The sequence below is a fragment of the Rhinoderma darwinii genome, chromosome 1 (assembly GCF_050947455.1).
Source record: "Rhinoderma darwinii isolate aRhiDar2 chromosome 1, aRhiDar2.hap1, whole genome shotgun sequence".
In the NCBI taxonomy this organism is placed as follows: Eukaryota; Metazoa; Chordata; class Amphibia; order Anura; family Rhinodermatidae; genus Rhinoderma; species Rhinoderma darwinii.
The window spans coordinates 505,567,378-505,593,161 of NC_134687.1; the positions used below are offsets into that span (position 1 = coordinate 505,567,378).

Sequence of the window (25,784 nt, forward strand, 5' to 3'; positions counted from 1 at the left end):
AAGTATAGTGCAGAGGTGTGTGTGTATAAAGTATAGTGCAGAGGTGTGTGTGTATAAAGCATAGTACAGAGGTGTGTGTGTGTGTGTGTGTGTGTGTGTATAAAGTATAGTGCAGAGGTGTGTGTGTGTATAAAGCATAGTGCAGAGCTGTGTGTATAAAGTATAGTGCAGAGGTGTGTGTGTATAAAGTATAGTGCAGAGGTGTGTGTGTATAAAGCATAGTACAGAGGTGTGTGTGTGTGTGTATAAAGTATAGTGCAGAGGTGTGTGTGTATAAAGTATAGTGCAGAGGTGTGTGTGCATAAAGCATAGTACAGAGGTGTGTGTGTGTGTGTGTATAAAGTATAGTGCAGAGGTGTGTGTGTATAAAGTATAGTGCAGAGGTGTGTGTGTATAAAGCATAGTACAGAGGTGTGTGTGTGTGTGTGTGTGTGTGTGTGTGTGTGTGTGTGTGTGTGTGTGTGTCATAGTACAGAGCTGTGTAGATCAGGCAGCACACACATCTCCATTCACATATTCATGGAGAAGGACACGAATCTCCTCAGAACAGCCTGAAGCCTGACTCCACCCACACAGATTGATCACATGATCATGACATCATCAAAGGTCCTTTAGCCTACTAGGATTTAGCATCCATCCTGTCATCTGGCCAGATGTTGCCGGGGGACGTGGTGAGGATGTACTGGACGTTGCTGCTGTGCTTCACCCTATACACGTTACCAGGGGCGGAGTGCTATAAGAAGCAGGGACCGGCCGTCACCCACAAGGTAATGGATGGGCAGGGGACGCTAGATATAGAATGTCATAGGTAGCATCACCTGGTGGCAGGGATGAGGGAGGGAGGTCGCAGGATTATTTGGGTGAGGGCACATAGATCTCAGAGGAGTGTTTCTGTCCTTCTATAGCGACTACAACATGTGCCCTGAATATATCCTACAATGAGCTATACTGGAACATAAGTGTCAGGCTCAGTTCACATCTCCCTGTGCCAGGTCTGTAGTATGATGGATCCATGAACAGCGACACATTCACATACACCCATCTATATTGTACATATGTACAGATGCTTTATTGGACCGCAGAAACCACACACCATGATCTAAATCAATTAACCCCTTCCCTCTTTGGCCACTTTTGAACTTCCTGACAGAGCTTTATTTTAAAATCTGACGTGTCACTTTATGTGGTAATAACTTGAGAATGCTTTTACCTATCCAAGCGACTCTAACATTGTTTTCTCGTGACATATTGTACTTCATGTTAGTGAAAAAATTTACTCGATAAATTCAGTATTTATTTGGGAGAAACACCAAAATTGAGAATTTTAAAAAATTAGCATTTTTCTAAATTTAAATGTATCTGCTTGTAAAACAGTTATACCACACACAATAGTTACTAGTTAACATCCCCCATATGTCTACTTTATGTTTGGATCGTTTTTTGAACGTCCTTTTATTTTTCTAGGACGTTACAAGGATTAGAACTTTAGCAGCAATTTCACATTTAAAAAAAAATTAATTCAAAAGGCTATTTTTTCAGTGACCAGTTCAGTTCTGAAGTGGTTTTGAGGGCCTTATATATTAGAAAGTCCCCATAAGTCCTCCCATTTCAAAAACTAGACCCCTCAAAGTATTTAAAAGAGCATTCAGAAAGTTTCTTAACCCTTTAGGCATTTCACAAGAATTAAAGCAAAGTAGAAATGAAATTTAGAAATAATTATTTTTTATTTTTGCAGAAATTCACTTTTATTTCATTTTTTTTCTGTAACACAGAAGGTTTTACCAGAGAAATGCAACTCAATATTTTATTGCCCACATTCTGCAGTTTTTAGAAATATCCCACATGTGGCCCTAGTGCGGTAATGGACTGAAGCACCGGCCTCCGAAGCAAAGGAGCACCTAGCGGATTTTGGGGCCTTCTTTTTATTAGATTATATTTTAGGCTCCATGTCAGGTTTGAAGAGGTCTTGTTATGCCAAAACAAAGGAAACGCCCCAAAAAAGTCCCCATTTTGGAAACTACACCCACAAGGAATTTATCTAGGGGTGTAGTGAGCATTTTGAACCCACAGGTGTATCATAGATTTTATTAGAAGTTGAACGTGAAAATAAAATGTTTAACATTTTTCCAATAAAATGTTTTAGCAAAAAAATAATCAATTTCAACAAGGAATAAAGAAGGAAAAAGCCCCCCAACATTTGAATAGGAACTTCTCCAGAGTATGTAAATACCCGATATGTGGTCATAAACTGCTGTTTGGGCACACGGCAAGGCTCAGAAGGGAAGGAGCGCCATTTGGCTTTTGGAGTGCAGATTTTGCTGGATTGGTTTCTTGGCACCATGTCGCATTTGCAAAGCCTCTGAGGTACCAGTACAGTGGAAACTACCCAAAAGTTACTCCATTTAGGAAATTACACCACTTGAAGAAATTAATGTAGAGGTGTAGTGAGCATTTTGACTCCACATGTGTACCATAGTTTTTATTCGAATTGGGCAGTGAAAATAAAATGTAGTTTTAGCTCAAAATTGTTCATTTTCTCAACAAATAATGGAAAGAAAGCACCCCAGCATTTGTAAAGCAATTTCTCCCGAGTACAGCAATACCCCAAATGTGGTCATAAACTTCTGTTTGGGCACACAGTAGGGCTCAGAAGGGAAGGAGCGCCATTTGGCTTTTGGAGTGCAGATTTTGCTGGATTGCTTTCTGGGCGATATGTCGCATTTGCAAAGCCACTGTGGGACCAAAACATTGGAAACCCCCCAGAAGAGACCCCATTTATTTTGGAAACTATACCCCTCAAGGTATTTACCTAGGGGTGGAGTGAGCATGTTAACCCCGCAGGTGTTTTCTAGAAATTGGTGTGCACTCAATGTTGCAGAGTGAAAAATTAAAGTTTTTCCATAGATCTGCCAATATGTGGTGCCAAGCTTGTGCCACCATGAAAAGTCAGCTCTCTAATTATTATGCTGTGTTTCCTGGTTTTAGAAACACCCTACATGTGGCCCTAATCTTTTGCTTGGACATTCGACCAGGCTCAGGAGTGAAAGAGTACCATGCAAAATTGAGGCCTAATTTGGCGACTTACAAAGTATTGGTTCACAATTGCAGAGGCTCTGATGTGAAATAATAAAAAAAAAAAAAACCCAGAAGTGACCTCATTTTGGAAACTACACTCCTCAAGGCATTTATTAAGGGGTGTAGTGAGCCTTTTCACCCCACAGGTCTTTTCCATAAATGAATGCGCTGCGGATGATGCAAAGTAAAGATAGCAATTTTTTTCCTCAATATGCCATTTCAGTAACAAAAAAATTGTTAAAAGAGTTCTCCCGGGTTTGTCGATGCCATATATGTGGAAGTAAACTTGTTTGGGCACAGTGTAGGACTCAGAAGGAAGGGAGCACCATTTGTCTTTTGGAGTGTGGATTTTGCGTGGTAGTAGCTTTGTTTGGAGTTTTACTGGTATTTCATTTATAATGTGGGTGCATATGTAATCAGGGGCATAGTTAGGTGGTATAATAATGGGGTAAAATTATCCATAGATGTGTGTTATGCTGTGACACAATCCTTTCTGCACAGGCCGGTGTCGCACTGATAAATGATGTCGTTTCTTATCCCCCTTTTGGTCCACACTCCGCACCTTTGCAGTTTGGAGAATTTTGCTGGGAAGTGTTGTCCTGGTATAATACGGGCACCCTCGCTTCCAGCAGATATGTTTGGGTCCTACCCTTCCTGGTTCCCCAATTTTAGGGCCTTGATAAATTGCCTCAAACAGAAGATATGTTCCCCTCGGGCCGGCACTACTGCATATTTTTCTTTCCTGGCTTATTGGAGTCTGAACTTATTTTATTTTTTTATATACGTAGTGGTATGACTTTTTGATCACTTTTTATCCTATTTTTTTTTTTTTTTTTGAGAGGCAAGGTGACCAAAAAATAGCAATTCTGGCATAGTTTTTTTTTTCGTTTAAAATTTTTTTTTATACAGCGTTCACCATGCGTTATAAATTACATGTTACCTTTATTGTGCGGGTCAGTCCGATTCCAGCGATACCTAACTTATACCACTTTTTTATGTTTTACAACTTTTTGCAAAATAAAATTACTTTTGTAAAAAGAATGCATTTTTTTCTGTCGCCAAGTTGTGAGAACCATAACTTTTTAATTTTTTCGTCGACTGAGCTGTATGAGGGCTTGTTTTTTGCGAGACGAAATATAGTTTTTATAGGTAACATTTTTGTATGACATGCGACTTTCTGATCACTTTTTTTTATTTCAATTTTTGGATTCAATTTTTTATTGCAATTCTGGCAATGTTTTTTTTTTATGGCGTTCACTGCGCAGGATAAAATAATATTTTTATAGGTCAGGTCGTTACCGACGTGGCAATACCAAATGCATATGGTTTATTTTTTTAAAAATAATAAATGACTTGATAAGGGAAAAAGGGCGATTTGAGTATTTTTTTTTTGTAGTCCCACTAGGGGACTTGAAGGTTCAACTGTTTGATTGCTGTTCTAATACATTGCACTACCGATGTTGTGCAATGTATTAGAACTGTCAGTTGTTAACTGACGGCAAGACGATCAGGCTCCGCCTCTGGGCAGGGCCTAATTGGCTTCTGTAATGGCAGACCAGGAGGCCATTGTTAGGCTTCCTGTGGCCATTTTTAGGCTTCCTGTGGCCATAGTAGCAGTCGGCAGCCCTGCCATCCCATGGCAGGGCTGCCGATTTGCTACAAACCACCAAGATGCAGCGATCGCTTTCAATCGCTGCATCTAAGGGGTTCATGGCAGGGATCAGAGCTAGCTCCGGTTCCTGCTGTTACAGCGGGGTGTCTGCTGTAGCATACAGCGGGGTGTCTGCTGTAACATACAGCGGACACCCACTGCTGATGATGCCGGCTCGGCTTCTGAGCCGTCGCCATGTTGTCGTCGGTATCGGAAGCCTTTTAGGCCCATCCTCCGAGCAGGGCATAAGAGGCTTCCGTTGCTGGCAGACCGGCAAGCCAGTGTTAGGCCTCCGGTTGCCAATGCAGCCACCGGCAAGCCAGCGATCACGTTTCTGTGGTGGCGGTGGCTAAAACCACCTCAGATGGTGCGATCCCTATGGAACGCAGCATCTGAGGGGTTAATCGGCCGGAACAGGGACTAGCTCCGGTCCTGGCCGTTACATCAGAGTGTCAGCTGTAACACACAGCTGGCACCCGGCGGTGATGGTGCAGGCTCCGCTCCTGAGCCCGCACGATCACCGTGATGTACTACGCTTTGCGGGAACCCCTGCCCGACAGTGCCGGATTTATATGGCGGATGTCAGGAAGGGGTTAAAAACAAGTAACAAAACAAGTTAAAAGTACAAACCCATAATAAAGCCTAGATGGAGCAATAAATGAAAAATGTATGTCTATTAATGCAATATACAAGTTAACAAAATAAAAAAATAGAAAGATCACAGATGAAAATTATATACTGTAGGTACAAAAATAGACAAAATTAATACAAACAACCCCTGTTATATATAAAGTGCCATGTGCTATATGTGTCAGAAGGTGAGAAAAAGGAAGTCAAATTATGTGACATCCAAATATGAACCTATGGTAACATAACCAGATGGAAACCTAAATAAATAATCCCTGGTCCAATATAAAGTACTGCAGCCCCACATATATTGCTGATAGCAAATGCCACCTTCTCAGGGATAGAGCTAGTGTTCGAGACTCCGACCAAAAGTATGTTGGTCAAGAAAAAAGTCTATTTTACTATTCCTTAGTGAAGTTCTGTTCTGGCGTTATTTTAGAGAATTGCATTATGAGCAATTTTCCAATAAAAGTAATTCCAGGAATCACTCAGTTTTCATGCTGGAGCAATGCTACATGAACCCTGCAGTATATATGCATTGAAAACTCTACTCCGGGCCCCCGCTGGTAAAACGCAGCAGCCATATGTAGACAATATGGCCGTGGTGTCATCCATAGTGATGTCATGTCCATTGCTTTTGTAAAAGATATTCCACAGCACTCCGGTTTACTCCACTTCAATTTAGAGAGAGAGATGCAAATTCCAAGCCCAGAAATCCCATCCAGACGGGTAATTGGTATAAAAAAATTGAGGACAGCATCCATATGGCAAAAAAAATATCTGCATTTATTAAAACATCCCAAATATATCAATAAAGCTACGTTTCGACTCCGCAGGAGTCTTTCTCAAGCACGCAGATATTTTTTTGCCATATGGATGCTGTCCTCAAGTCTTGTCTATTGCTGATATGAGCAAAGTGAACGGGCTGCAATACCAGACACGGCCCATGGACAAGTGTGGCGCTGTTCTTAGGAAAAAAAACAAGATTCTTTATTTTAATCCTGAACAACCCCTTCAAAATTCTAAATTGACATTTACTGACAAACATTGCATTTACTGACATGCTAAATATGAAAGAGATGTGGCTTCATACAGATTAATTCTGTTATCAGCCAAGCAACCAAAGCAGAATGAAGTACGACCCTCTCTTCTTGATCTATTAAACATGAATACTGAGAAGTTCCCTATTCCTGGAATGTCCACGCTGTGAAGGCTTGGGGGTAAACTGCTAAGATTGCAAACAATGTGACCTTAAAAGTTTAGTGAGACCTTTTACTCATTACATATTTGGTGTCACTTTCATGAACATTGCAGGAACACGATCTCCCCTCTCCATCACATTCCCCTGACAGGTGAGAAGATGCTGCCGGTAATGTGTCTTTCCCTGAGACATCCCTGGCCTGTGGCTACTGTGTTTTTATGAAAATTCTTCTTGATCTCATGTAACTGTGTTTTTATTGACAGGTTTTTTTCGAGATAAAAATAGGAGACCGAAATGCTGGACGTATTGTCATTGGTTTATTCGGAAAGGTGGTCCCAAAAACGGTGAAAAACTTTGTTACATTAGCGACTGGAGAAGTAAGTGTTTTATTTACACAGTTAAGATTCTTAAGATGAAATGGTTGTCCAGTTTAGAAAACCCATTTTCATACACCCTATTGGGAAATTTTGAGTTAATAGAGGGGGTCTTCTGTTCAGGATCCTCATCTCTTGGACAGCGTGAAACGCAGCTACAAAGTCCGTCCGTCTCACTCAGGAGGACCTGTACAGCATTACACAGACAACCCATTTACAGTAGTGTTCAAAAAATTAGCCGTCCAACATCATTAACCTGATAAATCAAGGTTTTTGGTAGGAGTGATATATCTACATAGCAAATAATTTACTTGTAAGTCTAGTAGAAAAAAACCCAGAGCCAACAATTAGGACCTGCATGCCGCTCATTCTGAGAAATGGAATCATTAAGTGAAAGGGGCTTGTTCAAAATAATAGCAGTGAGGACTTCAATTGGTGAAGTCATGAATTCTGTGGAATAACAGGTGTCCATTTTGGCCCTTATTTAACCCCTTCCCGACATTTGACGTATCAATACGCCAAGGTCGTGTAGGGGAATTATGGAGCGGGCTCACGGAGTGAGCTCGCTCCATACGATGACGGTGTCGGCTGTTTGTTACAGCCGACACTTCAGAGTAACTAGCGGCATCGCGCTCGAGCGCAATCCTGCTAGTTTAACTCGTTAAATGCTGCGGTCAATACTGACCGCAGCATTTAAATCGTCAGAAAGAGGGGGACGACCCCCTCTAACAGCTCATCGCGCCCCCCGCAACGCAATCGCGGGGGGGCGATGGTTGCTATGGCTGCCTGGGGGCTTAATGAACGCCCCCAGGTCCGCCATCTTTGTACACCTATTAAGCCTTGCCTCCAGCAGGGCTTAATAGTTGCCTGTCAGAATCACGATATACTGCAATACACTAGTATTGCAGTATATCGTACAAGCGATCTAACGATCACTGGTTGACTAATAAAAAAAAGTTAAAATGAGTAAGTTTTTTTGGTGTAAAAAAAAACCCCTTTTCCCATTTTCCCCCTAGAGCATAGTAAAAAAATAAATAAATACACATAATTGGTATCGCTGTGTCCGCAAAAGTCTCAACTATTACAATATATCATTATTTAACCCGCACGGTGAACGGCGTAAAAAAAATAAATTGTAAAACGCCAGAATGTCTATTTTTTGGTCACCTAATATCCCACAAAAAATGAAATAAAAAGTGATCAAACCATCGCATGTACACCAAAATGGTATTATTGAAAACTACAGCTTATCCCGCAAAAAATAAGCCCTCGTACCACTTAATCAACGGAATAATAAAAAAGTTGTGGCTCTCGGAATTTGGCGACGCAGAATAAATTTTCTTTTTTACATGTAAAAGTAGTAAAATATAGAAAAAACTATATATATTTGGTATCGCCGTAATCGTATTGACCCACAGAATAGAGTTAACATGTTGTTTTAATTGCACAGTGAATTCCGTAAAAACTGCGCGCAAAAAACCATGGAGGAATCGCTGTTTTTTTCATTTTCTACCCCACAAATAATTTTTTTTCCCGTTTCCTAGTACATTATACGGCAAAATAAATGGTGCTACGAAAAACTACAACTCGTCCAGCAAAAATCAAGCGCTCATAGTACTATATCGACGGAAAAATAAAGACTTATAGAGAAGTGCAGCAAATTATAGGCTGCTCAGCTAAAATGATCTCAAATGCCTTGAAGTGGCAACCAAAACCTGAAAGACGCGGAAGGAAGCGGGAAACTACTGTTCGAATGGATCGATGGCAAAGGCTGAGCCAATGATCGCCTCCAGGAAGATCAAAGAAGATGTGAAGTTACCAGTGAGTACTGCTACAATCAGAAGACGATTAAGTGAAGCCAAGTTACCAGCAAGAACTCCCAGCATAGTCCCGTTGTGGAAAAAAAAGACATGTCCTGAATAGGTTAAAATTTGCCAAGGATTTTTATCTTGTCTCCAAGAGGAGGTTCTATCCAGATAATGAAGACTTGTTCGCCTGACATCAAGGCAATGGAACTTTCCTTCTTGTTGGATCTGGACAAAAGGAAGGTAGAATTATTTCTTGGTCTCTATGGAAGGCAGTAGGCACTTTCGGAATAAAACGGTCTAGTTTTAGAATGATCTTGTTTTCTTGACTTTTTAGGTAGGGTTTAATGACCCGAAAGAGATTGGATTTTTCTAATCCTTCTCGCTGATATAAGAGCGACTAAAAATGCAGATTTTAGCGGTAAAAAATAAATGTATATTAATTGAGTCAAGAGGCTCAAAGGCAGGATCGCAAAGATCCGTTAGAACTACATTTAAATTCCAGGTAGGTACCGATTTTCTTTAGGGAATGTTTCAATTTAGAAATTGCTTGAGTGAATCTTCTGATCCACCTATGTTCAACTAAGGGAGTATTGAAAAAGTTGCTTAGAGTTGAAATTTGCATTAAGGTATTAGGGCTAAGCCCTTTTTTAAATCCTGATTGTAAAAAATCTAGGATCTTCGCGATTTTAGGAAGAAAGGGGTCTGGTCCTGGGTCTCCATGCCAGGAACAGAATTTCTTCCAATTTTTTAGATAGATTTTCGAGGTAACTTCTTTATGGCTTAGTAAGATAGTTGAAATTACCTCGTCTGACAGATCGTGGTTCCTCAGGATCTGCCTTTCAGGATCCAAGCTGACAACTTCAAAGTTTCTACTCCATGAAAGAATAATGGACCTTGGGAAAGAAGTTTCTTCTTGACTGGGAGCATGATGGGGTCTTCCAATGCCAGGTACTTTAGGATTGGAAACCAGTTTCTTTTTGGCCAGTAGGGAAGAATGATGGATTTTTGTCAAATCTTCATGGATTTTCCTTAAGGCTCTATTCACACGAGAGGGTCCGAGTGTCGGCCGATAAAAACGGACGTTTTGGTCCGTTTTTCTTCGCAGTTTTGCATCCTTTCCGGGCCGTGTTTCTGTTTTTAAGGGCCGATTTTGATCCGGTTTTTTTCCCTGTCCATTTTAAAAAACTGATGAATTTTATTTGTACATTTTATTGCCACACAGCCCCCTGTAGGTAATGGCACACAGCCCTCTGTAGGTAATGGCACACAGCCCCCTGTAGGTAGTTCTACACAGCACCCCCCCATGGATGGCACCCCCCCCCCCACCTTTCTGTAGATAGTTCCACCGTTCCAGGAGATGTCCCTGACTTCAATGTCGGTATATGGACAGTGAAGTCAGGGACTACTCCTGCAGCGGAAACACTGACCACAGCGCCGGGGATTCCGCTTCAAGTCACTGTGTCCATATATGGAAAGTGAAGTCAGGGACTTCTCCTGGAGCAGAATCTCCAATCCCCGGCAACAGCATTGCCGAAGCTGTGGCCGGGGATTGGGGATTCCGCTCCTACAGGGAGCAAAACAATACCCTCCTTCTACTCCTCACATGCACTTCGCACTGTGAGGAGAAGGAGAGAGCGAGTGACGGAAGACACGGCCTTCACTCGGAACACATTCCAGTGATGGCCGTGTATTACCCGGCCCCATAGACTTGACCCATTTTTTGACGGGCCGTCAACAAAACGGTCGTGTGAATAGCCCCATTTGGGGTCTATTTTTCCTACTGTGGCCGAGGGGAAACCCTGTCGTGTGAATATGGCCTAACACGACTGGTACTAGAGGAAATGGAGGAGAGGCATAAGCCAGATCCATGTCCCAGGATTGGGATAATGTGTCTACTCCTAATCGGTTCTCTCTGAGATTTAGGGAGAAGAATGCATCTACCTGGGAGATTTAGCTTGTGGCGAATAGATCTACTTGGGGATAACCCCACCTTTTGAGACTGAAAAATTTCTATGTTCAGGGACCATTCCCCGGGGTCTATTTTCTTCCGGCTTAGGAAGTCTGCCGATTTTTTTTATTTTATTTTATTTTTTTTAGATGGACCGCAGAGACTGATTGGACATTTTCTTCTGCCCAACTGCAGATTTATGCAGAGAGGGCTTGAAGATGAGCGTGTCTTGTCGTCCCCCACAATGGCGAAGAAAGGACACTGCCATTTTGTTGTCCGATAAGATTCTTACGTGCATCCCTTTTATGATGGGCATAGCTTTTCTGAATGTTTACCATACGGCTTTTCGTTTTCTGAAGTTTGAGGACATAATCTTCATCTGAGTAGGCCATGTGCCCTGAAAATGCCTGTTTTGGACCACCGACCCCCAGCCATGTTCGCTGGCATCTGTGGTAATTACCCCATAAGGAGAAGTTTTCCATGAGAGCCCCTTGCTTATGATGTTTGGGCAGAGTCACCAGTGGAGAGATGACTTCACTGCCTTGGAAAGCTGAATCTTTGAATTCAAGGAGTCTTGTTTCCGATCCCACTGGGACAGAATTAAATTCTGTAAGCGGAAATGGACTGTATGCAAGACGTCATCAAACCCAACATCCACATTCCTTCTCTTATGGAACAGGTGTTTTTCCCCAAAAATTTCCTCTCTTCAGCCTGTAGAATTATTTGTTCCTCCCTTGGGACGAAGGAATGTTGGAGGGAGGAGTCTAACAGCACTCCTAGGAAGATCTTCTGTTTTTCGGGAGGAAGACTTGACTTTTAGAAATTGATTATCCATCCCAATTCCTGTAGTAGGGAAAGAACCTGTAACCCATGGTTGTTTAGTATAGACTGAGTATCTGCTGTCAGCATGAAATCGCCTAGGTATGGGATTCCTAACTGACTCCTGAAAAATGCTATCATCTCTGCCATAGTTTTTGTAAATATTGTGGGGGCAGAGGAAATGCCGAAGGGGAGACAGACAAACTGGAAGTGAAGAATGGAAGGACCGTCCTGAATCGCGAATCTGAGGAATCTTTGGTAAGCTGGGTGGATAGGGACGTGATAGTACGCATTCTTTAAATCTATCGTACATATTGATGCTTCTTTCCTTATTAGAGTAGTCTATCTGATAGACTCCATTTTGAACCTCTGACATTTCACCCATTTGTTCAATATTTTCAGGTTGATGATAGTCCTGTAAGAACCATTTCGTTTTTTGACAAAGAAGAGTCTTTGAGCAGTGGCCCTTGAATCTTTCGTTGTTGGTTACCGGAGTAATCGCTTTTAATTGTAGAAGTTTCCAGACGTCCAAGATGAAAAATTGATGGAGATATCTTTATTGGTACTTGGTTAATAGAAAATCCTCCGGTGGAAGGGAGGAGAACTCTATCTTGTACCCCTCTTCTATAATTTGTAGAACCCAAGGGTTCTGGGTTACTCTGGTCCACTTGGTATAAAAGTGTAGGAGTCTTCCCCCTACACTTCTGGCGTCATTGCTTTGAGGGCTGGAATGAGTTATTGGGGTTGAGGAGATATCCTCGACCCCCTTCCACCCTTGGGGTAACTCCAGCAGCCCGACTCTCCTTTTACCTCTGTAGTTCTGTAAAGCTGTTTCCCCCTCTGTTGGCGAAACTTACGAAACTGAGGTTTTTTTTTTAGGTTTCTCTTCTGCAACCCCTTTTTTCTATCCATTGCGCTTTCCATCATGTTATCCAGGAGTGGTCCAAACATCAGGGATCCTGTGAATCGGATGGAGCACAGCTTGTTTTTAGATTTCGTGTCTCCTGATCACATCTTGAGCCACAATGCTCTTCTAGCAGCATTTGACAGAGCGCCATTCCTGGCAGCCAATCTAATAGATTTGGCTGATGCATCTACCAAGAATCTCGTTGCCATTTTTAGTAAGGGTAGAGATTCTAATATATCTTCTCTTGACGTTGTCATCATTAAATGGGCCTCCAGTTGGTTTAACCAAATAAACATCGAACTTGCTACAGACGTGGCAGCGATATTTGTGGAAATTAAAGCGGCTGAAGATTCCCAAGCTCTTTTCAGCAGTCCGTCTGCTTTCCGGTCCATGGGGTCCTTTAACTGAGAGGAATCTTCAAAGGGGATTGCGTTTTTTTTTAGCAACCTTAGTTACCGGGACATCAACCTTTGGGATCTCATCCCAAGGTTTCAGGTCTTCTGGATCAAAGAGAAGTCTGCTTTTGAATTCTCTTGAAATGAAGAGTATTTTTTTGTGCTATCACCGCAACAAGCAGATAATCCAATATCCAAGTCAAAAGATATATGCTCTAAGGCAGTATATATATAAATCCACGTTCGACGTATTCGCTCTAAGACATACCGGTTCGGGTCCTTTTTATATGCGGGCGTTTTTTGAATTTCCCGCCTTCCAAGATGGCTGCGGACTGCAAGTAGACCGGCATCATTTCCGGTGATGCGGCTACTCCCTGAGATGCGGCCAAGTCATAGCCGGCGACTCGTCGCTTCTGGCTAAGCGGCCGCTGACTAGGATACTTCCGACGCTCCCAACCTATGAAGATCCCGGTCCCCGCATGGATCTCGCAGCCCCTCGGCCGAAGCCTGGACTTGGGAACCAGCACGCTACCGGAATCCAGCCTAGGATTCCTAAGGTAGGCGCTTCGGTTGGGAGCTAAGGGACCTCCTGTCAGAGAGGTATTTAGCCCAGGCACATAGGTGGAATAGAAGGGAAAGTACGTGGACTCCCTGATCTCGCCCCCTGCCCGAATATTCCAGGAACGATCTCTCTGCTCCTGACCCTGTAGTGACAGGAAGAACACTGGCAAGTGGGTGGTAGGAGGGGCCTTTTAACCTCTGTCTTCCTGTCCCTATAGAGGTCAATAGGGCAACCTCCTGTGGTGCTGTCATGAGGGGTGTACTGGAAACAATGGTTATGCCCCAAAATACTTGTTCAGTAAAGTGAAATCTGAAACATTTTTTCAGTTTATACATTAAATTTTTGAGTTTTTAAAGAAAAATGCTGGCACTAATATTTTTTTTAAATCGCCGAATATTCAGTTTTCTCTATTTATTTTTTTAATCCATTACAGAAAGTAGATAACAGTTGTTGTTATTATTTTGATTTGGAATTGAATGTGTAGTATTTCCAGTGCGTTTGCATTTAGGCAAATAAAAGTTATTATGATTTTTGCGCTTTTTTTAAACTACACTACTGTATATGAATGGGCTTTATGTAATGCTTAATTTCTCCTAAGGTGGCATTGCAAGAAAATTGAACACTTATTGCCAGGTTTGAAATGGATGAATAAATTGGCAACTGGTCATTGTCATTCTCCTTGACACTATCAGCTCTGATTGGACAGTGTCAGACTGTGTAGGGACACATCCTATTGACAAGGAGAAGGGTAACACTCTGTTGTCTATTTATTCATACTAAGAAAAGATGCTCCAGAATTGTTAGGGTATGTTCACACGCCCTATTTACGGACGTAATTCGGGCATTTTAACCTCGAATTACGTCCGAAAATATGGCTCCAATGCGCCGGCAAACATCTGCCCATTCATTTGAATGGGCTTTACAATGTTCTGTGCCGATGGTCATTTTTTTTACGTGGCGCGTAAAAAAGACGGCGCATAAAAAAGACGCCCGCGTCAAAGAAGTGCCTGTCACTTCTTGAGACGTAATTGGAGATGTTTTCCATTGACACCATGGAAAAACAACTCCAATTACGTCCGTAATGGACGCAGCGAAAAGCACCTGCAACATGCCATTACATCTGAAAAGCCGGAGCGGATTTCTCCTGAAAACCGCTCCGTAATTTCAGCCATATCGGACGCTGCCGTGTGAACATACCCTGAGGGTATGTTCACACAGAGCGTTTTGAGCCATTTTTCGGGCCGTAAACGTCCCCAAAAAGGTTGAAAAATCGGAAGCAGAACGCCTACAAACATCTGCCCATTGATTTCAATGGGAAATACGCCGTTCGGTTCCGACGGGGCGTTTTTTTTACGCCTTGCTTTTCAAGAACGGCATGTAAAAAGACAGTGCATGTCACTTCTTGGGACGTTTTTGGAGCAGGTTTTCATTGACTCTATAGAAAAACCGCTCCAAAAACGCAGCGAAAAAACGTGACTTTGATTAAAAAAGGTCTGAAAATCAGGAGCTGTTTTCCCTTGGAAACAGCTCCGTATTTTCAGACTTTTTTTGTTTCGTGTGTGCACATACCCTTAGTTTATGGAGTAAAGTATTTACACGTCAGGAGAGGTGACAGGTCCTCTATGAGAGGGACACCCCAGGCGAGTCTTTTCATCTTCCACAAGTTGACTTTGGAACTTGTCCAAATTCTTCTACTGGTATTCAACACATAAGTAAAATAGCAACTACATGTTACAGGGACTAAAATCAAACATGAGTCTGCCATTGAAATATCCGATTTGGGGCTCACGCTGATTCATGTAGTTGTCTGATGCAGAGGATTACAGGGAAGGTTTCCTTTTTTTATTTTTTTATTTAATATGGGCATATATAAAATATGTATGAGATTCGGAACCAAACTTTTAATGGGACTGAGCTGCAATACCACCTGTGGGCAAGAGGGGAGCTATTTCTGGAAAGAAAGGATCTTATTTTCTAATCTTATGCAACTTCTTTAAAGGGATTCTTTGAGTCAAGCCCATTCACACGAGCGTGAATCTTGTCTGTGTGCTATGGATGGAAATCACGCACCGCACACAAACCCATTGATTTCAATGTGGTCGTTTTATACATGCAGGTATTTTCACGCAGCGAGAGTCCGCTATATTGGTGCATTTTCACGCACCTACCTGCCCATTGAAGCCAATAGGTGCGTGAAAACCACGCACCGCACACGGATGCACATCCGTGTGCGGCGCATGATTTGCACATCAATTCCATAAAAAAAAAAACAAGAAGTGCTTTGCGAGTGAGTGAAAAAGGCATGCCACTCGCAAAGCACACTGATGCATAACGCAACACACACGGACCAGATTTACGCACTTTTTTTACGCATTTAAATCTATCACGCTGGTGTCAATGTGCCTTAGTTTTGGGTACAAAGCTACATAGAATGCAGTTTGTTCCCATACAGTATCCATAGAGCTTTGCTTTCAGGGATGTTCTAGTACAAAGTGTGTACCCTTCATGTGCTTACTTCAACTAACTTTATATATAGAAGCCTGGAGAACCCCTTTAATTATTATTTTAAAAAAAAACATAGATCCAGACTATTTTACATTCAGTGGAATGAGGGATAATGAAAGTATTATTATGGTCCCATAACTCTGTCGTGTCCAATTACTCTTGTCCCAGGGGCCTCTACTCTTGTGGTTGTACACAAAGCTATGGCTCTGACATTATCTATCTATATCTCTATCTATCTAATATATATCTATCTCATATCCATCCATCTATCTACCGCATATCTATCTATCATATATCTATCTATCTATCTCCATCTATTGTATTATCATCTATCTATCTATCTATCTATCTATCTATCTATCATATATCTATCTCCATCTATCTATCTACCGCATATCTATCATATATCTATCTATCTATCTCCATCTATTGTATTATCATCTATCTATCTATTGTATTATCTATCTATCATATATCTATCTATCTACCGCATATCTATCTATCTATCTATCATATATCTATCTATCTATCATATATATCTACCGCATATCTATCTATCTATCTATCTATCTATCATATATATCTACCGCATATCTATCTATTATATATCTACCGCATATCTATCTATCTATCATATATATCTACCGCATATCTATATATCTATCTACCGCATATCTATCTATTATATATCTATCTATCTATTATATATCTATCTATTATATATCTATCTATCTATCATCTATCTATTATATATCTATCTATCTATCTATCTATTATCTATCTATCTATCTATTATCTATCTCATATCTATCTATCTATCTATCTATCTATCTATCTCATATCTATCTATCTCATATCTATCTATCTATCTATCTATCTCATATCTATCTATCTATCTATCTATCTATCTCATATCTATCTATCTATCTCATATCTATCTCATATCTATCTATCTATCTATCTATCTCTCATATCTAGCTATCTATCTATCTAATATCTATCTATCTCTATCGTTTTTTCAAATATTTCCTTCCCTCTTTTTACTAATAATGTCGTCATAAAAATAAAGATTTCTCATTTATTACCTGATATTTTCTCGGACTATGTATTATGACCCTCCTCTCTGTATCTATGTTCTTGGCAGCTTACTAACACCTATTATTTTTAATATCACTTACAGGGTGCATTCACACCGCCGTATTTACCCTCTTCCCTTTGATGGGATCAGCTCCAGATTTTGGCAAGAAATAAGCAGATTTAACATGGACTGAATATATGGCTGTAAATGCACAGATGTGCTGACAACACTCACATCTGTATCTCTGCTGCTGAACTTACTCCCTTACTAGATTTCCTGACTGTCTATCAACTGTTCTATTTTCACGTCCTCCCACTCAAGCTAGAGAGAACTGAATTCATCATCTTTCCAATACGGTGTACACATCTGCCGTGTCCTTGCAGTGTAAGAAAACATACTTTTTTGTGGTATTGAATAGGGTGGCACACTGCAGTTTTTAATATTGTCAAGAAACCGTATCCAAACGTTAAACTGTCAAAGGATACATTTGGAGAATTTATTTTCTTAACCAAATTAAATCTTCTGATGTAGCCTATACTTGATGTGAATCGAGCAATAGTGTCAGATTATGGAGATTTAAAATATTATTTTCCAAATCTTTGAACATTCCATAATAATTCCGCATGGCTATACTCTAAGGGACTCCTGCGATTTAACATAATTGAATCTTTTCACCGTCCTAATGATTCACACTTGATGTTGTTCCTCTAATAGAAGACATTCATGATCTCTATTAATAATAACAACAACAACAACCACTAAGAACATCTTAAGGGTCAGTTCACACAGAGTTATTTGGCGCTGGTTTTGACATGGAAACTGCATCGGAATTAGTGCCAATAAAGGCTCCAAATCACCCACCATTGATTTCAATGGAAAACAGAGGCTATTCTTTTTCCAGCTGGCTTATGGCCGCTCACTGATAAAAAAAAAAGCGGCATGCTCTTTCTTCAAGCGGTTTCCGCCTCTGAGCGCCCATTGAAATCAATGGGAGGCAGAAAAACCTGCAGCACTAATTTTGAGCATTCTTTGAGGCGTTTTTTGCTGCAAAAAACACGAAGAAAAAAAAAGCGTAAATAAACGCTGGCTGTTTTTTATTTATTTATTTTTCCTACCTGACAAAAAACGCCATGTGAAATCTGTTGTGTGAAGAGCAATACAATACAATACATTTAAATGGATAATACAATGGGGAGATTTATCATATTTAGAGCCACTGGTTAACCATAGCAACCAGATTCCAGCGCTTATTATCCAAAGTATTTCTGAAAAATGCTAAAACCTGAATGGTCAGAATGTTAACCCCTTAATGACCGCCAATATGCCTTTTTACGGCGGCCGTTAAGGGGCCTTATTGTACAGCACCGTGTTTTTACAGCGCTGTAGAATAAGCCCTGCACCGGTGTTCCGTCCTGCCCTGAAGATGGTGCTCCGCTGTCTAATGACAGGCGAGCTACTGCTCTAACAGCTGGGATCAGACGAACCTCCGGTCCTGGCCGTTTAACCCTTTGATTGCCATGGTTTCCCAGTGACGCAATCAGGGGATTGGGGGACCACTGTGCAGTCAGTCTTAGGGACACACAAAGGACCCAGGGCTGTCTGTTCACTATGCCTGCTGTTAGGGCACACTAAATGTTGCCCTAACCACAGCCTGTTTCTTAGTAACACAGATCATAATGTATTAACACACATTAGAAGTTTAAAATAAACATGAAAAATGTAATAAAAAAAGAAGTCTGCAAGAAAAAGAATGAATGAAATGTGATTATCTAGTGTAAAATCAATTTACTTGCACATACTTTACAGAAAAAGAAAAAACCTACACTTATCAGACATCCACACAACCAAAATAACCTAAAGAATGGATTTAACAGGTTATTCAGTGTGAAATGGTATAAAAAATTATCAAAAGCAATGCTGAAAATCCCTTTTCCCTATGTTCACGCTGCAAACAAATTTATATAAATTACACAGTAATTTTATATGTAATCCCAAGTATCGCCGAAACAAAAGAAAAAAAATTCTCGCGTAATATAGGGCTTAATACAGCCACGTCAATGAAAAAATAAAAAAGTTCCGGCTGCTGAAATGCAGAGGCAAAAATGAAAAAAAATTGAAAGCTGACTCCTGCCTTGAAGCGTGCGGAGAGGGAAGTGTCTGCACTGTAAGGAGAATGTCCAGAGCGGCTGGCAGGCGACCCGCATATGCACAAAGCCACTTCTGTTTCTATTTAAGCGCAAGCCGCGTCCTTCCAATCCTCTAAGATTACACTTGGAATCCATGTATTCCAAACACGAGGCCGATTTGCTTTTTCTAAATTTGTACCTCAGAAGCAATGGTCAGGTCTTACCTTCTATTGATTTCATTGCTATTGATATACTAGTAACTCTTTGTGTCTCATTTCAGAAAGGTTATGGCTATAAAGGCAGCAAGTTCCACAGAGTTATCAAAGACTTTATGATCCAGGGAGGAGATTTCACAACTGGAGATGGCACTGGAGGTACAGGTTTCAGCACTCGCAGCTCTTGCTCATGACCAGCTCAAATAAACATTTAAGGGGCATTTAGTAATATGTTGCATTTCAAATCGAGCAGTACAGACCTATGAAAAAAGTATCCTAATATTTCATACACACTGAATGGTTTGAGTTTGATACAGAATGTAACATTCTCCGGTTACCGCAGCGCTGGATACCTTGCATCCTATTTAACACTGTGTGCGTCCCGGAGTATAGTACACGACCTCCCCACACACACCTGCCTGCAAATATCAGGTGGTAGGGGTCCGAGATCAGCAGGCTGCAGGGTTACTGTTATATTGGGTACGGTTAGAACATGATTGTTGAAGCCTGCTTGGTTTAGTGGGTAAAATCATGTGGGCCAGAAACCAACTAAAAAGGCAAAAGCTGTAATTTACCTGTATGTACACAAGGTCAATTTATTATAAACGTATATTGTTTAAACCCTAAGGCCTCATGCACACGACTGTAGCCATGTGCACGGCCCGTGATTGCGGCACGGACGGCTGCAGAGTGACATCCAAATGCGTCCCGTAATAAGACTTGTCCTATCTTTTTGCGGTCCGGGCTCCCGGCCAATGCACGGACCGTGACGGTCGTGTGCATGGGCCCGTAGAAATGAATGGGTCCACAAATCACACGTTCGTGTGCATGAGGCCTAAATTTCGAGAGACGCAGTTTATTTTTGCCCATACTTTCTGTATGGCTATGTTTACACTGCAGGGTACGGTGCTTACGGCGGGAAGGTATGCGCCACCATAACCTTTTTTTTGTTAACTGTATAGAATAGTGTAGTCTACTACACTATTCAATACAGAGGCATCCCACAAAAAACATATTACATCGAGGTATACGTTGGTTTTTCTTATAATGGTAGGTTACGGGTGACCTATGCTGGTGGAATCCTCAAGTAGAGTATAAACTCAGCTTTACTGCTGCCATTGGGCTCAACAGAACATGTGTAAACTATAATTCTTGTCCTTCTCGGAATGATTCTTTTTGTGAGAAAGCATATGTAAAGAAGTTGAAATATGTGTTGCAGGAAGAAGCATCTATGGAGACCAGTTTCCAGATGAGAACTTTAAGCTGAAGCATTATGGTATTGGTTGGGTGAGCATGGCAAATGCTGGGCCAGATACAAATGGGTCCCAGTTCTTCATCTCCACAACTCGACCCTTATGGCTGGATGGAAAACATGTTGTTTTTGGCAAAGTCCTAGATGGCATGGTAAGGCCTGTCTTGTAAAATCCCATGAGGAAAGCTTTGTAGTATTTCTAGACAGAAGTGATCTGATTTTATATCTGTATACAAAACCGCTTTATGTATAACATATTGTACAATAAAGCTCCGTGTTCATATCCTATATACATGCGATAAGTAGAGATATAAACTGGATCTGCATGGAACTTGTATACTGGATACCACTTTTTTAATAATTTGGTTTAGTGCCTAGGGAGCTTCAGGGAAGTTATTGTTTCAAGGCTGTCATGGTATCTTATCTATCACACTGTCCGCAACCTCCTAATGAATGGCTGTCACTAACCTGGTATTGTCATCTTTCCTTTGCCAGGGCGTGGTGCACGGCTTAGAGCTCCAGCAGACAGATGATGGAGATCGCCCTTTACAAGACTGTGTTATCGTCAACAGTGGACAAGTCACAGTGAAGGAACCATTTGTGGTGGAAGTGGATGGCTGGAAAGATTAGTTTAGAACAAATATAAAAACTTTTCATGCACTATTTTTTGTATTGGGATGAAAAATAAATGTTAAATATGTTTATCAGATATTAAGTGTACATCAGTATTATGAACAAAACCCAGAGGTGCTGCACAAATCTAGATGTATTCTTTTTATGGAAAATGTAAGACTTGCCATGTATATGGCATCTTTTTATACACAGGCTATAATAGCAGTAATGTAACCTATCATCACAGGAAGAGCTTGAAATCTGAATAGAATTAGTGTACATGCTTACTTTAGATTAAAGGGGTATTCTTAACTCCCACATTTATGGCATACCCACAGGACATGCCATAGATGGGTGTGGGTCCCCTGATCCCCGTCCTGGCTCCCCCGTTCTCCACATTAATGCGAGTCTCAGAGGTGGGATCCGGACTTATCACACAATTATGGAATACCCTGTGGATATGTCATAAATGCATTAGTTGGGTCACCCCTTTAAGTACACATTACAACACTTAATGAAGTATGGAAGGTGTAGTCAAGGCTGCCAAGTGTCTTGCACATTAAAGTTATTAAAACGCTTTAGTCATACAATAAAAATGCAGTTCCTTAATGCATTTATTACTGATGCCAGCGTAAAACTTTCATCTGAAAAATGCAGCATATACAGGTCTGGATTTATGTAAAGCACAGTGGTGCCTATAGGTGTCCCAGGCGGAGGGCGTCTGCTGAAGGGAAATTTACATATAAACACAATGCAAGGTGTTTTCATTTGTAAATTACGAGTATTGATAAGTTAATTAGGCATTAACAGTGCTGTGGGGAGGACACCAAAGGAAGTACTAGGGGTGTGGCCTATTGGTGGGGCAGAGTCTAAGGTGCCAGAGAGTCTGTGCCTACAGGCTCCTGAGATGTAAATCCTATATGGTATGGGGTCTATAGTGCTGATTTTAGGAGGAATGGAGTGCGATTTCTCCTGTTCTCACCCCGATTCTTGTATTGGTCCTAATAGATGGGCGAAAACCCTGTAAAGGGTGGCCTAGAACTGCATGCAATTCCCCCAACACAGAAAATCTCTGATTAATTCCCTCCACCTTTCATCACATTGATTCTTAACGGAAAAGGAGAGGAGCAAAGGAAAATTAGACGCTAGCAAGATATTAAGCTGTTCGATCGCATGGACCACTGGCTTAGCTCTGGCGGACCTTCACTTGAATAAGGGCAGATTCACACGAACGTTGCGTTTTTGTGCGCGCAAACAACGCAGCGTTTTGCGAGCGCAAAAACCATTTGACAGCTGCGTGTGTCATGCGTGTCTGATGCGCGGCTGCGTGATTTTCGCGCAGCCGGCATCATAGAGATGAGGCTTGTCAACGCCCGTCACTGTCCAAGGTGCTGAAAGAGCTAAATCTTTCAGCACCCTCGACAGTGAATGCCGAACACAACAGCGAAAAACCTGTAAAAAAAAAAGCTAAAGTTCCTACTTACCGAGAACTTCCCGGCCGTTGCCTTGGTGACGCGTCCTTGGTGACGCGTCCTTGGTGACGCGCCTCTCTTGACATCGGGCCCCACCTCCCTGGATGACGCAGCAGACCAAGTGACCGCTGCAGCCTGTGATTGGCTGCAGCCTGTGCTTGGCCTGTGATTGGCTGGAGCTGTCACTTGAACTGAAGTGTCATCCCGGGAGGTCCGACTGCAGGAAGGAGACAGGAGTAATCGGTAAGTTAGAACTTCGTTTTTTTTTTACAGGTTAATGTATTTTGGGATCGCAAGTCACTGTCCATGGTGCTGAAACAGTTTAACTCTTTCAGCACCATGGACAGTGACTATCTCCTGACGTCGCGTACCGATAATTTTTTTGCCGGGATCGGCCAAAACGAGTTTGGCCGAACCCGGTGAAGTTCGGTACGCTTGTCCGGCTTCGCTCATCGCAAAGACACTCCGTTTGGATGTTCGGAAACAGAAAAGCACGTGGTGCTTTTCGGTTTTCATTCATCCTTTTCACTGCTGTTGCGCGAATCACGCTCGTCCCACGGAAGTGCTTCCGTGTGGTGCGCGTGATTTTCACGCACCCATTGACTTCAATGGGTGCGTGATGCGCGAAATACGCAGAGTTATTGAACCTGTCGCGCTTTTTGCGCAGCAGACAAACGCTGCGCAAAAAGCACGGACTGTCTGTACTGCCCCATAGACTTGTATTGGTCCATGCGTGCCGCGTGAAAACCACGCGGCCCGCACGGACCGAATACACGCTCGTGTGAATCCCCCCTAAGGCTGAGCTGCAACACCAGACACATCTTCTAGACAAGAGTGGCCCGATTTCTGGAACCATAACTTTTTTTCTAATCTCATACAACCCGGTAAGTTTACTCTAAAGCATCACTTCTTTCTTGGACATAGCCATGAATTTGGGTTCTGTACTACAGTCCTCAACACAAATATGGCTTCCAGTTTAAAAGAACACGTGATGTGAAGCGATACTTTCTACACGGAAATTAAAGCAGATCTGTCGGAGGGCTGCATAAAAAAGTGACGGACATTGATTCCAGAGTGCTGTCACTTATCGGGTAATGTGCTGTAGTTTTGGAGTATTTAGTAGTTATACTTGCGGCTGGTGGTCATTACTGCAAGCTTGAGGCCAAGTATATTCATATATTCGTGCTTCTCCCGCCACCCTCAAGCAGCTGATGGGCTATTTTATCCCTATTAGGCTAGATTTACATGAGCATTCCTGTTTTGCACGTGTAAAAACGGACACGTTTGTTATGCGTTGCAGTTCCATGTGGCATCAGTTGTCCCTTTATGTAGACATTTCTTTATTTCAAATTTTTCTTCTCCATTTCTTATGAATGTGTGTCCGTGATTTTCAGATCCATTGACTTCGATGGGTGCGTGATGCGCAAACAAAACGCACAAGAAAAGGACATATAGCGATTTTCACGCAACGGAAACGCTGCGTGAAAAACACTATGTCTGAATGGCCCAATTGAATTGAATAGGTCCATGTGACGGCCATTGTGTTAACGAATTACACGTTCGTGTGGAGAAGGCCTTACTGTGAATAAGGAGAAAAGTGTAAATCTGGAGGGCGGGGGCAGCATGAACATAGGAATATACTTGGACCCAAGCTTGCAGTGCTCAGTCAGGACACCATAAATATGTGACATATCCGCTTTAAAGAAGTGATCTAGAGCAGTGTTTCTCAATGTTTCCAAGTCGGGGACCCCTTAGGAGTACTTTAGGGAAATGTATTTGCCTAAGGGTGTCCTACATGTACCATAGGTTGAGTACCTAGGGCAGTGGTCCCCAACCGGGGTGCCGCGAGAACCGTCCAGGGGTGCCGCGGAACTCCGCTCATCCACTGCAACTCCGCCTCCGATGCTCACTCCAACTATGCTTGTAGCAGACGTGACGCATGCATGCATGTCTGCTACAAGTACAGCCCACCACTTCCCACTAGAAGAGCCTGACGGAGGGAGAGGAGCCATTAACGCTGGGCAGGGTAAGTATTTCTTATGTAGTTTGTTAGCAATTGTTTGAGAACTGGAGCCAGGGGAATGCTAGAAGTTGTAGTTCTCTCCTTTTGTACCTCTTCCCTGTAATGTCCTCCGATAGCCCATATTAACAGCCTGGACATGCTGGGAGTTGTAGTTCTCTCATACCTCCTCCCTGTAATGTCCTCTGATATTCCATTACAACAGCCTGGACATGGAGAGTTGGAGTTCTCTCCTCATATACCACCTTGTTTATTCCTACCCCAGGAGTAAGCACACTTTCCTAGAGGGGCTGATGGTCATTTTACAGGGGGGGGGGGGCGAGGCTGATGGTCACTTTACTGGAGGGGGGGGGCTGAGGCTGATGGTGACTTTACTGAAGGGGGCTTGTGGTCTCTTTACTGGGGGGGGGCTGATGATCATTTTACTGTGAGCGGGGGCTGATGGTCATTTTTCTGGGGGGTGGAAACTGAGGCAGATGGTCTCTTTACTGGAGGGGGCTGAGGCTGATTGTCACTTTACTGGGGGGCTGAGGCTTACGGTCTCTACTGGGGGGGGGGCGATGGTCATTTTACTGTGAGTGGGGGCTGATGGTCATTTTACTGTGAGTGGGGGGCTGATGGTCTTCAAGTGGTTTTCGCCTCTGACCTCCCATTGAAATTAATAGGAGGCAGAAAAAACCTGCAGCACTCGTTTGGAGTGCTTTTTTGTATTAGCTTCAACGGCTTAAAAAAAAATGTGGCCAAAAAACACAGTGGAAAAAAAAGCCTCAAACAACGCTGCCAATTCAAAATCTGCCTCAAAATTCCTAAAGGAATCTTGAGGCCGATTTTTTTTTCTGCCTTACAAAAAAAACGCAGTGTGAACATACCCTAAGAGTGTAGTGCTTGTTTTTTTTAATCAAATACTTTTTATTGTGCATTTTCAACAAATACAGTAACATACACAAAAAAAACCCACACCCATCCATAACCCCCCCCCCCCACCCTTTCCGCTCAACCAAGCAGCCAGATAGAACAATAAGGAAAGGACCACAGCAATGGCACAGGAAGTTCTCATCACGCAGGGCAGGCACATATACAATTACATTAACCCACTAGTGACCGCCAATACGCCTTTTCACGGGGGCCACTAACAGG

The 25,784-nt window shown here is 42.1% G+C and overlaps 1 protein-coding gene across 3 annotated transcripts; it reads left to right on the top strand.

Annotated features, from left to right (window-relative positions):
* The first annotated feature begins 599 nt into the window (after positions 1-599).
* On the top strand, positions 600-21,252 carry PPIC (peptidylprolyl isomerase C). Of its 3 annotated transcripts, none has more exons than XM_075836177.1 (5): positions 600-767; positions 6,818-6,931; positions 19,357-19,450; positions 20,511-20,695; positions 21,039-21,252. In XM_075836177.1, exons 1-5 carry the CDS (start codon positions 654-656, stop codon positions 21,171-21,173), a joined length of 642 nt encoding a protein of 213 aa, XP_075692292.1. In that variant the 5' UTR covers positions 600-653; the 3' UTR covers positions 21,174-21,252. The 3 variants fall into 3 exon arrangements, with proteins under 3 accessions (XP_075692292.1, XP_075692300.1, XP_075692309.1); XM_075836185.1 differs by lacking the exon at positions 600-767 and adding an exon at positions 17,053-17,334 and having other exon boundaries at positions 6,843-6,931; XM_075836194.1 differs by lacking the exons at positions 600-767; positions 6,818-6,931 and adding exons at positions 8,526-8,976; positions 17,053-17,334.
* The last annotated feature ends 4,532 nt before the right edge of the window (positions 21,253-25,784 follow it).